The 15,269-nt window shown below is 40.4% G+C and overlaps 1 protein-coding gene across 2 annotated transcripts in view; it reads left to right on the top strand.

Moving 5' to 3' along the window:
* ANXA10 (annexin A10) overlaps positions 1-15,269 on the top strand; it is a 100,756-nt gene that overhangs the window by 72,302 nt on the left and 13,185 nt on the right. For both annotated transcript variants that reach the window (XM_041738629.1, XM_041738628.1), the window contains exons 4-6: positions 1,092-1,205; positions 2,916-3,006; positions 4,151-4,230. In XM_041738629.1, coding sequence (XP_041594563.1) covers positions 1,092-1,205; positions 2,916-3,006; positions 4,151-4,230 — 285 coding nt within the window. The remainder of the gene's footprint in view (positions 1-1,091; positions 1,206-2,915; positions 3,007-4,150; positions 4,231-15,269) is intronic.

The raw sequence follows: 15,269 nt of genomic DNA, 5'->3' as shown, positions 1-15,269 counted from the left end.
ACTAAAAGTGAAAATCCACAATATAGGAGTGGTGTTGTCAGATTATACTAAATAAAATTAAAATTATGACTATCTTTTATTCTAATAAAGCTTATTATTCCTCATCATCTTTCACTTGAATTCTGTTGAGTCACCTCAGAACTAAAATATTGCATATTTTTTAAATAAAATTGAATGTTCTCTATATATCTTGATGAGAAATGTTAAGTTTTAAAACATCTTTCAAATATCTTTGTAACATTGCAAAAGCATTTATATAACATATATTTTTAAATATTTAATTTTTAAATATTTAATTTTTTTGAGAGAGAGAGCAAGAAAGCATGAGCAGGGACTGGGGGAAGGACGAGGGCAGAGGGATGGGGAAGCAGCAGATCCCCCCAGCAGAGGCTCCATGCAGGGCTCAATCCCAGGACCTCAGGATCACGACCTGACCCGAAGGCAGACGCTTGACCAACTGAGCCACCCAGGAGCCCCTAACATGTGTGATTTTAAAATACCCATTCTACACTAGCAAAACAAAAGTCAAAATTAAAATTATCAATTTCATGCTTTCATAATATGTATTCCAAGGACAAACATTCAACACACTTGTTTTTCCTCCTTAAGTGTTTACCTTTCAATATTTTTTTCAAAAATGTATTAATGCGGCTATTTGATGAAAGTTCTTGGATTACTCAGTTCATCTACACAAGTTGATTGAATCATTGAACTGCAATGATAAAATAAGATGCATGTTTGATTTAAGGTCTAGTGCTTCATTAATTCCACGCAAGAAAACTAAACTCTCAACCACGATGTTTTTCAGCTTCAATTTTTTACTTATTTTCATAATGAGATCAACAGGTTGGTGTTGGGATTAGGAAAAGAAGATCATTTCGTATTTACGTGACCGCAGTGTCCCTGCGGATGACCTCTCAGGCAGAGATGTGACTACATCAGGCGTTCTCGGACCCTCAAGTCCATCAGTTCCTACAACTCATGTTGGCATAGAAAAGGAAATTGTAGTCAGAAGACTTTCTGTAATTATCCCATTTCTCTTGTAAAATTAGTAACTAATATAATAAAAGTCTTTGCTTTTCCATCCATAGGACTTAATTGGTGACCTGCGGGAGAAGCTCTCAGATCACTTCAAAGACGTCATGGTTGGCCTCATGTACCCGCCGCCATCCTACGACGCCCATGAACTCTGGCATGCCATGAAGGTAGTGGTTTGACAGGAAACACGCCTGGAAGAAGTGCGAGGAATATTTCAATAGAGCGGGAACTGCCCTGGGATGTTGCTCTATGTGATCAGGTTTAGAGGAGGGGATATCTGAGCAAGTTAGAGCAGTGCACATGCTGTGCTCAGGACAAGTGACCCTGTTAGGAAGAGGGACCCCTCGGCCCCGGTGGCTGGGACCAGTCTGTTCGTTTGCTGTGCACACGCAGACCCACTGACCCACCTCCGTGCTGACCCACAAGGAAGAACGAAGTAAGCTTCCAGGGCTGTTCATCTCTGTCCCTCCCTAGTGTGTATTCATATATTAAGCAAAAATGTTCTGCGTCGTGTGAACCTCTTTAAATTTTTGTTAAGTATCGGACTCACTACGTAGAAGTAGGATACTGAGTCAGACATAAAACATAGACATCTTATTTATTTTTTGTGACCTTAAGTTACTCTTTTATAAAAACTGTTGCTGGAATGTATAAAAATTCTACTTCTGAAGAACCAGAATAATTCTTCCTTACAGTAAACTCACGCCCATGAAATAAATTGACTACAGATTTGTTAGAGACTTTCTTGGCCAGGGATGGGGTGTGGAAGGGTTTTTACGTCTTTCCAAACACAGATATTAAACACCTGCAGAATTGTTGCGATCGTTCCAATACGATGCCTGCCGGTGATCAAGTTACTCGATCTGTGAGTGATGTGGGGCAGGAAAGAGGGAGCGGGAGGGGACATTAAGGGAACTTGGATTTTGGCCATCATTTTTGCAGATGAGAATAAGCATTGTATAAAATTCATATGTATTTAAACCAATCGCTTTTTTTTTTTAATGTGGCAATTCCTACCTCTTGCAAAATGATGTGCCTACGAACTAGAAGAAGGAAGTCTCAGGTTACTGTTTAGATAAAGGGTTATCATTCATCGGGGTCACATTGAATGCTAAGGATTTCTGAGACTTTCCAGAAGATGTGTGGTCTTTACAATCACTGTAACAGAAAAACATACGCGTACAGCTGTTAGAGACCCGAGAAAGTACCCAGTCCAAACCTTAGACGATTGGTACAAAACTCCACATTTAGGGAGAGGCAGAGAGCGGGCCTTGAATCAACTTTAGGAAACTCAGAGACCAAAATTCTAATTTCAGCTTTGCAAAGAACTGATATTCTAGTAGGAAAAAAACAAAATCAGTGTCATGAGCTCAAACATCTGTTTTCCACATTATATAGAAATGTCCGGGAATCCCTGGGTGGCGCAGCGGTTTGGCGCCTGCCTTTGGCCCAGGGCGCGATCCTGGAAACCTGGGATCCAACCCACATCGGGCTCCCGGTGCATGGAGCCTGCTTCTCCCTCTGCCTGTGTCTCTGCCTCTCTCTCTCTCTTCTTCTCTCTCTCTCTCTCTCTCTGTCTCTCTCTGACTATCATAAATAAATAAAATAGCAAAAATTAAAAAAAAAAAAAGAAATGTCCGTGTTGTTTTGTTCTAAGTGAAGGAACAGGGTTTCAGAAAATAGTATCTTCTCAGGGGCAAGAGGCTAGGACACAGCAGAGCCAGAATGAATCGAGCCCATCCTCGTCCCAAACACGCTTTCTTTCTCCTCCGCCCTCTGAGAATACCAGGAATGCTGTAAACCTTTATTATATAGGAGATGCACTATTATTCCCAATACAAATGCCTTTTCTATTTCTCCCTTTCTCTGTCTTTCAGGGAGCAGGCACTGAAGAAAACTGCCTCATTGATATTTTAGCTTCAAGAACAAATGGAGAAATTTTCCAGATGCGAGAAGCCTACTATCTGCGTAAGGAAATGCACATATGTGCCTATGCTTTACACACATGTAAACCTTATATTCTTCAAATGCACAAAATATTCCAGTTTAAACATTTTTTTTGTTTTTTTTCTTCTAAGATACCCTTATATTTGAAATATTTCTCACTCAAGACCAATTAAACCCACTTAAGTAAACTTGTTGATCAGGTGCCAAAAATGAAATGATTCTCTAGACAGTCAAGTTAAGAAAAGTTTCCAAGAAAATACGTACAACTTACGACAAGCCAAGTGCTCACGTTAATACAGGCAGGCGCACAGCGCTGTGGCTCAGGAGCATTTATCTCTTACCCAGGAGAGACCGGGTAGAGACTAAAGCAAAGGGCAATGACCTCTTCGCAAATTCGACAAATGTGGGTAACTACTGCACCGTACATACATTTCATAATCCCTGGAATCTATCTCAAAATCATATTTTTACGCATTTTAAAAGTAATAAAGTTGACTAGTTTTACTTTCCAAAAGAGCCTAATACCTCAAGCTGCATTGCATCAGGTATTACCTCTCACTGAATGTCAAGATACTAATCTAGACAGTCAGCTCGTGGCATCGAACAAGAACAAGAGGAAATTCCCAAAGGGAAGGAAGTAAGAACCTTCACCTAAAATATGAAAAGGAGACAAAGCACTTGGGACAAGTTCCGGGCTGGGTAGCAGTCTATGGAAATAGGATGCAGAATTTCAGATTTTGAGAATTAGAGAATGTTAAACGACTCTCAACGTTTTCAATTTTGAAATAAAAATAATAGGTTCTTTTTTTTTTTTTTTTAAGCAAACAGACTTGTGCCTATGTTAGTTAGGTGTCACGTTTCTATGGTGGATTCTTTAGAAGATTGGCTTCATCCGAGCAGGAGGCAGTAAAAGACAAAGAAGTGTCAATAGATTGATTGTATTTCCTGTACTTTCCACTCACAACTGGGACAATGACATTAACCGATTCAAAGTATGTTGAAAAAAATTTTTAAAAATGAAAAAAATGAAAAAAAATAAATTAAATAAATTAAAAAATAAAAATAAAAAATAAATTTTAAAAAAGTATGTTGAAAAAAAAAAGTATGTTGACATGTGGTTCTATAATAAATCATACCTTTGACATGGGCGGTTATTTCTTCCTAGAATACGGCAGCAATCTTCAAGAAGACATTTACTCAGAGACCTCAGGACACTTCAGAGATACTCTCATGAACCTGGTCCAGGTATGAAATTCAAAATTTCACACCGTTTTGCACTAGTAAAAAATATAGGTTTCATTTTCAAAAAATAGGACAGAAAACTCTAGTTTAACAGTAAATTCAGTAACTGAATGCCAGCTAACTCAGAGCGCTATACTAGAAGCTTGGATTGGATATAGAAACAAACAAATATAAATAATACGCCATTTCTAGTCTTAAAAAAAATCTACTATATATACAATGATTATAATTATAGACATATACACGAGTAATGACATATTATGAGGGTGTTAAAAGGTTAAATTATTTTTAAAAGATTAGAAATTAGAATTCTAATTCTATGTTTTTAAGACTACTAAATGGGTTTGGTGCGCACTAGCTTCTGAGGCCCGAGTATGGCCTAGTGCCCTAGGAGGGGAGAAGTGCGTTTCTCACTTTGAAACTACAAAGTACTGTAATAAAAATATTCTTGTAAGCATTTTCGGAATTAAAAAGACAAGAATCGGGGCACTTGAGTGGCTCAGATGGTTAAGCATCTGCCTTCGGCTCAGGTCATAATCCCAGGGTCCTGGGATCGAGCCCCACATCAGGCTCCCTGCTCAGCAGAGGGTGTGCTCCTCCCTCTCCCTCTCCCCCTCCCTCTGCTATTGCTCTTTCTCTCTCTCTGATAAATAAAAAAAATTAAAAAAAAAAACGGAATAAAGAACTATTAGGTGTTAGCTCTCTGAATTAATAAGAGCTAATAAGCAGAAATCCAGAATCTGAATTGAATCCTGTAGACTCCCAAGGGCCAGCAGACGATCTTCAGCGTTACCTTTGAAAATTCTGTGGTGCTACACGTTCCCACAAAAGAACCCTATGGCTTCAAATTAAAATAATCGAAATTTGACCCTTATTTTATCTTTCTGTACTGACTACCTGGGACGTAATCATTGTATTTCAACTAGTATTTCTTGGAAACATCCCAAACGTCAGCACCGCACGATAATGTGCTTAGATGCAATCAGCCTGTGCCCAACGCATGTTCTCGGACCTTCCTGCCATCCAATCCAGCAGGCGCCTTCAGGGGTGCGCAGGGAACCGTGTGCGGCTCTTCACTGTCACAGGAAACGTGGAAGCCCACAGCGGGCAGGAGTGTCTGAAGGACCCGTATTTCGGTTTGGTTTCACGTTGTAGGAGCGTGTGTGTTGGATGAAACAAGCGTTTCTGAATCCCCAAAACGTCTGTCTTCGTGCCAAGAACACAGCCAGCCGTGGCACTTCGGGACCTTCCCCCAAGGACCCTGGGTGGACAGGACTGCGTGGTGGGACGCGGACTTCAGAGGAGGCTTCACTGCCTTTAAAGAAAAAAGAATAGATGGTCGCCCCTGGGGAGGACAGGGGGACGGGACGGGGCGACCGAGGACGGTGGAGAAAGGCGACGAGGGGACCGGGCGAGGCCGCCCCGGGCAGCGGGACCAGGCCCACGTGCTCAGCTGGGGGTCGTCACTGGCCGAACGGGGGGTGCGGGCCCGCCAAGGGCCCTTGCTCCCCTGCCCTGAGCCCTCAGCACCAAGCGCCCCCCGTCGCTGCCCATGTCTCTTTGAACCTGAACACGTCTGGGCCCAGCTGCCGGCTCCGAGCTGCTCTCCTGGGCCCGGTGGAGCTACGCCCGGGCCTGCACCCCCGCAGCCCACCTGGTGACCCAGGCGGCCCGAGGCGCCCTTGTCTCCAGTCTGAACTCACGAGGGCCTCGAAGATGTGGCCTCCAAGACTTTCAGAAGGACCCTAAGGCGATTGCTCCCGGGGAACGCTGCCCAGACCTCGCCGCGGCCCAGCATCTCTCCTGGGGTGCCCTCTGCACCCCCACCGCCAACCATACGTGTCTTCTCCACAACCTACGGCCAGTGCCTTGAAGTCCTCGCAGATAATGAGCCTGGTCGGCCACCCACTGCAGGGCCGTCTGGGGGCGCCGGCCCCGGCCCTTCCTCAGGCCCCAGCTCATGTGCTCGGGGTCCCTGGTGGCCCCGTCGCCGCCACACGCCCGGGCCTCTCTACTCTCCTTTCTTCCTGCTTGCAAGGCAGCACCCATTCACCCAGCTGGGCCCTCGCTCACAGCTCCCCCAGCAGCACCAAGTAGCTGCCACTGGTTAGGCCCCCGTGCGGCCCAGAACAGGGGCCCGGCCCAGCTGCGGCTCCCCTGCTAGTGCTGCAGGGACCGGCCCTTTCCACCTGCTGGCCCGTCGGTCCCCCCGCTGCTCCTTCTAAGCCCTGCAGGGGTGCAGGTGCTGGGGCCGCTCGGGAACTTGGGGTGGCCTCACTGGGATGCCTCCCCTTCCCCTCACGCTTCGCCGGCCAGACCTCCACGAGGTGACTCCCCTGCTCCGAGGGGGGCGTAACCCAGAAGCCAGCTGTTTGTCCCCAAAGAAGATGAAACAAGTTGGAGACCAGCCGTCAATACGCAGATGAGACTTGCAAAGCCACAACCGAAGCAGGCCAGGGAGCAACAGCGGAGGGAAGATGAAGACACATGGGACAGTAGGGAGGGAATCCAGGAGGATGACTACTGGGGGCACAAAACAGAGAACTTCCCGGAGGACAGCAATATATACACAGACCAAAACGTCCTGCGTGATTTCTTAAAAGCACTTTATTTTTTTAAAAAAATACTTTAAAGGGTAAATTCCTTTCCATTTTTACCTATGCTTTGATTTTTGGCACATCCTTATCGTTTCACTGTTTAAAATGATCTTTAAAAGATCACGGCGTGAACGATTCTCGGCCCTACTTCTAATCTCACCTGCAGAATGATGGTGTTCACCATACGATATGCTATAATGTGTATAATACACAATTTTAATCTGAATATATGTAAATTTTTATGTAATGAATCCTATCATGAATAATTCTTATGAGATGAACAAAAACCAACCCCAGTTTAATCTTTTATTTCTTCTGTTTTGTCTTTGGCCTCGATGAACGATGCATGTGCAAAAAATGCATCAGCCCAACATTCACCTGTACTTGGTTGATTGATAGCTGAGTTGTTCCAACAAGCACATTTCAAAAATGCTAGTATGAGCGGCACCTGGGGGGCTCAGCGATTGTCTACCTTTGGCTCAGGTCCTGACTCCGGGGTCCCGGGTTCGAGTCCCATGTCAGGCTCCCTGCATGCAGCCTGCTTCTCCCTCTGCCTGTGTCTCTGCCTCTCTCTGGGTCTCTCATGAATAAATAAATAAAATATTTAAAAAAAAAATGCTAGTGTGAGAGCCAGTACGGGAGTTATGAGTTCTCCTCGGGCCTCTGACTGAACCCCCTCTTCAAAGCCTCCTGCTGCTCCCTAGGAACTGCTCTCTTCTAGGCCTGCCTTGGGTATTTCTATTCTATTTTGCCATATAATGCGGGATGTGTCTACACAGCCACCTCTCCAGTAGCTCAGCTTCCGGTCATGACAATGATGTCCCCCTATGCAACGGTAGAGTCTTAGAACAAGGTTGTGTGCACGGTTTGTGGAAAGCAAGTCAGACTTTTTGGACATAAATGCTGCAAAGAACAAATTCACTGAAAACTCTGGGAGGATAGTGTTCAGTGCTTGCCGAAATCAGAGGCTTCCTATAGAATGGGTCTGTGCCAGGGTTCTGGAAACTGAGCGCCCCCGCACCCCCGGAGAGGACGAGGGAAGGCGGTGCAGGGTGGATGGGAAGGTCCCACGTGGGCATGCTGGCTGGCTCGCAGGACGCCCGCCCGCCCGCCGAACGGGGCAGATTTGTCCGATTAAATTTCTGGCTGAGATGCGGGTTGACAAGTTGCCCGTGAGCAGCAGCGAGCCACGGGCATTCTTTGGCAGATGCAAGACGACCACGACCGGGGAGATCATCCTTTATCATCTCTGTGTAAGCAGCAGAAAATTAAGTTGCACGTGTCATGATCATCTACCACAACGAATAGGAGCGTCCACTGAAAGCCCCGTTTGTGACTTACGAGAGTCTTAGTTATGAAGAATAAAAGCTAATTTCCCCTTATTATCATCTTTAATTTCTTAATTCCATTCTCTTTGACTTCAAATTGATCAGGTCAATCAGATGTAAGGTGAAGTGAGACAAGAAACAGCGAGAAGATGCAGCAGGAGACAAGGGACGTGTATTTAGGCAAGAAAAAAATATTAACAAATTCCCTCTTTTATTACTCAGATTGTCTTACCGGCCATCTTCCAGCAGGGAGAGCAATCAGAATTCTTAGTTCCAACTAAGACTAAAGAATAAAAGGAAACAAGGAAGCATCCAGTTGAGGAAAAAATACAGCAAATTCCCCAGCTATTCGGGAAAATAGACCCACAGCCATATGCTGATTTTTTTTACCCTGAAATTACAAATTCAAATACTTACCTTACAGAGATGTCTACATTTTTTTTTAATTCCACAAAACTTTGCTTTTTAAACAACAAAGTTTGTAAGACTTTTCCGAGGTTAAAATATTCTCTTACTACACACAAGAAATATGAAATTAAGAATGGTTGGTTTCTACCTTGTCTAGAAACATAAAGTGAGAGCGTGAATATTTCCTCTAGGATAGCAAAGGCAGTGCGCAAATTTACATTACTACTTTATTTTCCTTCTTTTCTTATGATGTTATTTTCCTGCCTTCCTCATCCCAGGTGGATTAACATGTCCAAACAGGTGGCATGGGTTCTCTTAATATGTGTTTCTTGTGATTAAAAATTTCATGTTGTACTTCACTCATTATTTTGTATGATTGAATTAAAGAATAATTATATTAGATTGCAACACTAACTCTCCATTCATTGCCAGACAACACAGATTTTAATTCTCTTTTATCCTCTTTGTGTGTTTTAGGGGTGCGTGTGCCCAAGTTATTGCCAGTTTTGAATTAGGAATAAACATTCCTGAGGAAATCATTGCTGAGGAAACCAAGTATTAACTGCACTAGGTTTAGGAGAGATTGGTAATTTGGATTTATTGGATTTTTTTCAAATTGTTCACTTTAAAAAGGTGGTATAGTACTAAGCAAATCCACTGGCTTTTCAAATAAATTAAAAAGTTTGTTAGATTAGATTAAATTAAATTAAATTTTAAATTAAATATTAAATTAAATTAATTGAAAAGCAGGGTGGCTAAGTATAGCCAGTGTCTGCCGTCAGCTTGGGTCATGGCCCAGAGTCCTTTCGATGGGTACCCAATGTCTCACGGAAGTGTTGGATCAGTGTGTTACGTACCTAAACCCAATATTAGACTCTATGTTAACTAACTGGAATTTAAACGAAATTTAAAAGAAAAAAACACGTTCTCTCAACTTAAAAAGGTCATAATTTTTTTAAAAAAAATTTGTAACTAATGATGCTACAAAATATAATTTAAGACAACAATTTCCCTTGGGGCACCCGGGGGCTCAGTCATTGAAGTGTCTGCCTTTGGCTCAAGTCATGACCCAGGGTCTGGCAATGGAGCCCTACATCCTGCTCAGCGAGGTGTCTGCTTCTCCCTCTCCCTCTGCCCCTCCACCTCCCCGATTGTGCTCTCTCTCTCTCTCTCCTGCCCTCTCTCTCACTTGCTCATGCTCTCTCTTTCTCAAATAAATAAATAGATAAAATATTTTGAAATAGACTATAATAATAAAACAACAGTTTTCCACTCAGAAATTCATATTAGCATAGGCGTTGCCTCTAATAAAGGAAACCAGCAGGCCCATTGTAAATCCATGAGTTGCAGCCTAATATCAAACAAGTTTTTATTTTCTTAATATCCAAATAGAAATGTATTTCAATTTATTGGTGAAAAACATACGTTCTCTTGTAGGAAATGAAATGTATTTTATTAGTTAATTTTGCATTCTCTTACACTTATATCAGAGATTTTGTTCCCAAATCCTGCTTTCCTCCTCTCTCTTCCCTAAGTGTTTCTCCCAAGCACACTCCATAATAAACAAGTCGAGTGCTCATCTGCGTCTCAGAATCAACTTTCCTTGGAACCCAGCGGCCATATCCCCTCCTTGCAGAGACAAGGAAGGCTCAGAAGGATTCTCATTACACATCTACGATATGAAAACAGACCTAAGTACGCTATCACCCCATTGTTTAAATCTAATTTCTCCTTCCTCCAACCCCGTTTGACTCCATTCCAGTTCTACTTCTCTTTGGTAAAATGTCAATGACCAATATGCAAATAACCTCTCAAAATCTCTGTACTCCTTAAATGGTTGAGCTAAACACCACTTAAAAGTACTGACATCTCAGAATCAGGATTGCAGTGGATTCTTTTAAAGCAAAGATTCTTCTAGTGCAGGGGAAAAAAAAGCCAACAACACACAGTTTTGAAAATTAAGCATGACAGAAAAATGGCAGAAAATACCAGTGACCCATGTTTTCTCAATGTAATCGGGCAATTGATCTTATTTGTTTGTTTTTTTTTAAGTTATTTATTTTCAAAAATTTATGTATTTATTTTTTTATTTATTTATGATAGACAGAGAGAGAGAGAGAGGCCGAGACACAGGAGGAGGGAGAAGCAGGCTCCATGCAGGGAGCCTGACGTGGGACTCGATTCCGGGACTCGAGGATCACGCCCTGGGCCAAAGGCAGGCACCAAACCTCTGAGCCACCCGGGCATCCCAATCAATCTTATTTGTAATTGCAGTTCCTTTTCGCTGAAATTAAACAATAATACTTTATTATTGATAAAGTGGATATGTGTGTGTATTTGTATATATAGTGATATTATCTATAGAGACGTACATATTTTAAAACAGCACACTAATTTATGTCATCATGGGGTTTTTCCTAATTTGGATCATGACTTTACAGTATAAAGTATTACGTCTTACTTTTAATTTCTAGAGTTGGAACATTAAATTGTGTGTGTGTGTTTAACTTTGAAATAGCTTTTCAGTGTAGTTTACTTCAGTAAGTAAACGTTTCCTTCCAATAGAGAATATTAAGAAATGAGGGTGAAGAGACCTAGATTTTATAAGATGCCAAAGAAAATTAATAAAGTTTACTTAAAGGGGTGCTGGGGTGGCTCAGTCAGTTAAGCAAAGGCCTCTGGCTCAGGCCGTGATCCCAGGTCCTGGGATGGAGCCTGTGTCAGGTTCCCTGCCCAGTGGGGACTCGTCCTCTCTCCCACTATCTCTGTCACTATCTTTGTCTCTCCCTCAAATAAGTAAATAAAATCTTTAAAAAATAAATAAATAAAAATAGTTTACTTAAAGACTAAATACTTATAAGGTTTCACAGTATATTTCTCTTAAAATCTAAAAAACAAAAGTATAAAATAATACACAGTTTAAATTCCTTAAAATTACAATATTACAAAAATTCCTTAAATTACAATAGAAATTAAAGTAAGAGGAGGTATCTTAGGATAATCTCCTTTAATAATAGTCTTTTCGAAGATCAGGAGTCTCATGATAACTCATACTGTTTATGTATAAATGATCATATATATAATTAAATAGAGTTTTTTTAATGTTTTAATTTTTGTTTAATGTTTCTTAGAGTTTTTAATGTTTTGAAGAGTTCCCATTGACTCCCGACTTCTACATCAGTGGCTCTTCGTTTGGAGCTTCTGACCTAGCATTTCAATTAGTAAATTTGGTTCGGGAAAAATAAACAGTGAATTAGGGAACCAAAAAACCTTATCCCTTCTCCTGACCACTACCTGTGGTGTACACCACTTCAGAGAGAATCGATCTAGACATTTTATAAAAAGGAAATGGAATTTATTCCCAAAGGTTGTGCAATTTAGACTGATAACTTCCAACCAGATAACTGAGGGCTACTTCAGCGTGAACAAATCTCTTCCACCCTATAGTTGGGATCATTTTTCTCTCTCTTTCCAGCTCCTTCTGACTCTCGTGTGCGTGTGCATGTCCCTCTCTCTGTTGGTCCGTCTTTCGCTTTCTCAATCTCCTTTTCTCTTTGTATATATATAAATGGTAGATGATAGATAGGTAGATAGATAGATAGATAGATGATAGATAGATGATAGATAGATAGATAGATAGATAGATAATAGATAGACTTTGTGTAAAACAAGGTATATATCTATATATCTTTTCCTCTTAGCTGTATTTAATTGTATGACCTTATATTTATTATTTTACCTTCTTGAGATTCAGATCAGAGGGATTTGCTTTATAAATTAAGGAATGTGAACTCATTCCTCTCTCAATTCCCTCCCAATACAAATATTCTAAAATTATTCAATTATTGTAATTACGTCTACTACTTGCCTCTGCATTTTATTTGATTTTCAGAATCAAAGTAACAACAATCTGTGGCTTTCATCTTTTTAACATCATGGAAATCAGGCTCACCTCTTTTGTGGAATTAATAGAGATTGAGAGGATTGGAGCATAGGAGCCTTAAGATCTTCATGAAATGGAAAATGTTGGAAATTATTGTCATATTTCCTGGGAGAGAAGATTGTTTACTTAACCTTTAAAGTATTTTCAAAAAAGGATATTTTGAATAAGGAAACAACTCAGCCAGAACACCTTCTTCTTGAAAACTGCAGGCCCGTCATTAAATGGGCTTACCACACTTCATGCGTGCTTTCATTAAACTAGATATACAGGAGATCTAATTATCTGTCGAATAATACAAAATTATTCATTTGGAGATTAATCAATGAGTATGTGCAAATCACACTGGAGATGATAAGTGTTTTCATTTCATCTCAGCTCTTAGGATTTTCCTTTCAATGATTTCTCAAACTTGTACAATGAGACCTCTGGGGATGCCATTGCCATCAGATTTCAGTGATCATCTCTAGTCCACTTACCTGTTTCAAATATTTTCAGCCAGATTTTCATTCCCTTAGTTTCTCCTTTTCACAATTTTATGTTGCCCCTACCTCAAATTCTGTACTCATTTATGTCATTTCTCTGGCATTTACATCAGCTACACACACCATGCTGCTGTTGTAGGATTTTTACATGACAAAACCAGCTTGACTCTTGGTGGAAAAAGCTAAATCACAAACTTACTTATCCATGTATTTATTTGTTTTTAATCTACCAGTCTGCTTAGAAGTGCCTTTGGTAATTAACTGCAAAAGGAAGTAAATGGATAAGCACCCATTTCAAGTTTAATGTCAAAAATCTAACGTTCCAAAAAGTATTTCAGATAATCAGAACTGCAGAAAATTCTTAAATATTCCTCACAAACTTTGAAAGAGTAGGCATTTACTTAGCTATGCAGTGTGATTGGAAATCACCAAGAAAATTTCAATTCAATGATCTGTAAAATCTTCTTACATCTACTAGTTGATCTTTTCATTATTTATTTTAATTCCAGTGTAGTTAACATACAGTGTTATATTAGTTTCTGCTGTGCAATATGGTGATTCAACAATTTCATAGGTTGATTCAGTGCTGGTCAAAATAAGTGTACTCTTGATCCCCTTCACCTACCCACCCATCCCTCACCCCCACCTCCCCTCTGGTAACCATTCATTTGTTCATTTTAGTTAAGAATCTGCTTTTTGGTTGGTTTGTCTCTTTCTTTTCCCCCTTTGTTCATTTGTTTTGTTTCTTAAATTCCACATGTGAGTGAAATCATATGATACTTGTCTTTCTCTGACTGACTTATTTCACTTAGGATGATAGGCTGTAGCTCTAATGGGAAAGGTCTCATTCCATTTCATGGCTGAGTAAGGTTCCATTGTGCATACAGACCATATCTTCCTTATCCACTCATCTATCGATGGGCTGCTTCCGTAGTTTGGCTCTTGTAAATAATGCTTCAATAAACGTGGGGGGTGCATATATCCCGTCATATTAGTGTTTTTGTATTTTTTAGGTAAATACACATTACTGCAATTAGTGGATTGTAGGGTAGTTGAATTTTAAATTTCTTGAGGGACCACTACGCTCTCTTTCTTTCACAGTGCCTGCACCAGGTTGCATGCCCACCAACAGTACACAAGGGTTCCTTTTTCTCCACACCCTCACCAACACTTGTTTCTAGAATTTTTGGTTTTAGCCATTTTGACAGGTGTGCGGTGATATCTAACTGTGGTTTTCATTTGCCTTTCCCTCATGATGAGTGATGTTGAGCATCTTTTCATGTATCTATTGGTCATGTGAATGTCTTCTTTGGAAAACTGTCTGTTCAGATCTTCTGCCCATTTTTTAATTGGATTATTTACAGGTTTTGATGTTGGTTGTATAAGTTCTTTACTTGTGTTAGATACTAACCCTTTATTGGATATGTCATTTTGAAATATCTTCTCCCATTCAGTAGGTTTTCTTTTAGTTTTCTTGGTTGTTTCCTTTACTGTAAAGAAGTATTTTAGTTTGATGTAGTCCCAAATTTATTTTTGCTTTTGTTCCCTTGCCTCAGGAGACACATCTAAAAGGAGGTCGCTATGGCCGATGTCAGATAAATTATTGCTGTGCTCTCTTCTGGAATTTTTATGGTTTCAGGTCTCACATTTAGGTCCTTAATGCATTTAGAGTTTATTTTTTATGGTACAAGAAAGTGGTTCGGCTTCATTCTTTCGCATGTAGCTGTCCAGTTTTCCCAATACCATTTGTTGAAGAGACTGTCTTTTTCCTATTGGATATTTTTTCCTGCTCTGTCAAAGTTTAACGGACCATATAATTGTGGGTTTATTTCTGGGCTTTCTATTCTGTTCTATTGGTCTGCAGAAATCTGTTGCATTTCCATACACTAATAATGAAGCAACAGAAAGAAAAAATCAAGAAAACAATGACATTTATAATTGCACCAAAAATTAGATACCTAGGAATAAACTTAACCATGGAAGTGAAAGACTTGTACTCTGGAAAATGTCAAACAGTGTTGAAAAAAAATTGAAGACAACACAAAGAAATGGAAAGACATTCCATGTTTATGGATTGGAAGAATATTGCTATAGTATCTATACTACCTAAAGCAATCTACATAATCAATGCAATCCCTATCAAAATACCAACAGCATTTTCATAAAACTAGAACAAATAATCCTAAAATTTTTATGCAACCACAAAATATCCCATATAGTGAAAGCACTCCTTGAAAAAGAAAAACAAAAGTGGAAATATCGTAATTCCAGACTTCAAGTTATA

The sequence above is a fragment of the Vulpes lagopus genome, chromosome 23, assembly GCF_018345385.1.
Source record: "Vulpes lagopus strain Blue_001 chromosome 23, ASM1834538v1, whole genome shotgun sequence".
NCBI lineage: Eukaryota > Metazoa > Chordata > Mammalia > Carnivora > Canidae > Vulpes > Vulpes lagopus.
Note: the sequence above shows the minus strand (reverse complement) of the source record. Positions and strands in the feature narration are given on the sequence as shown.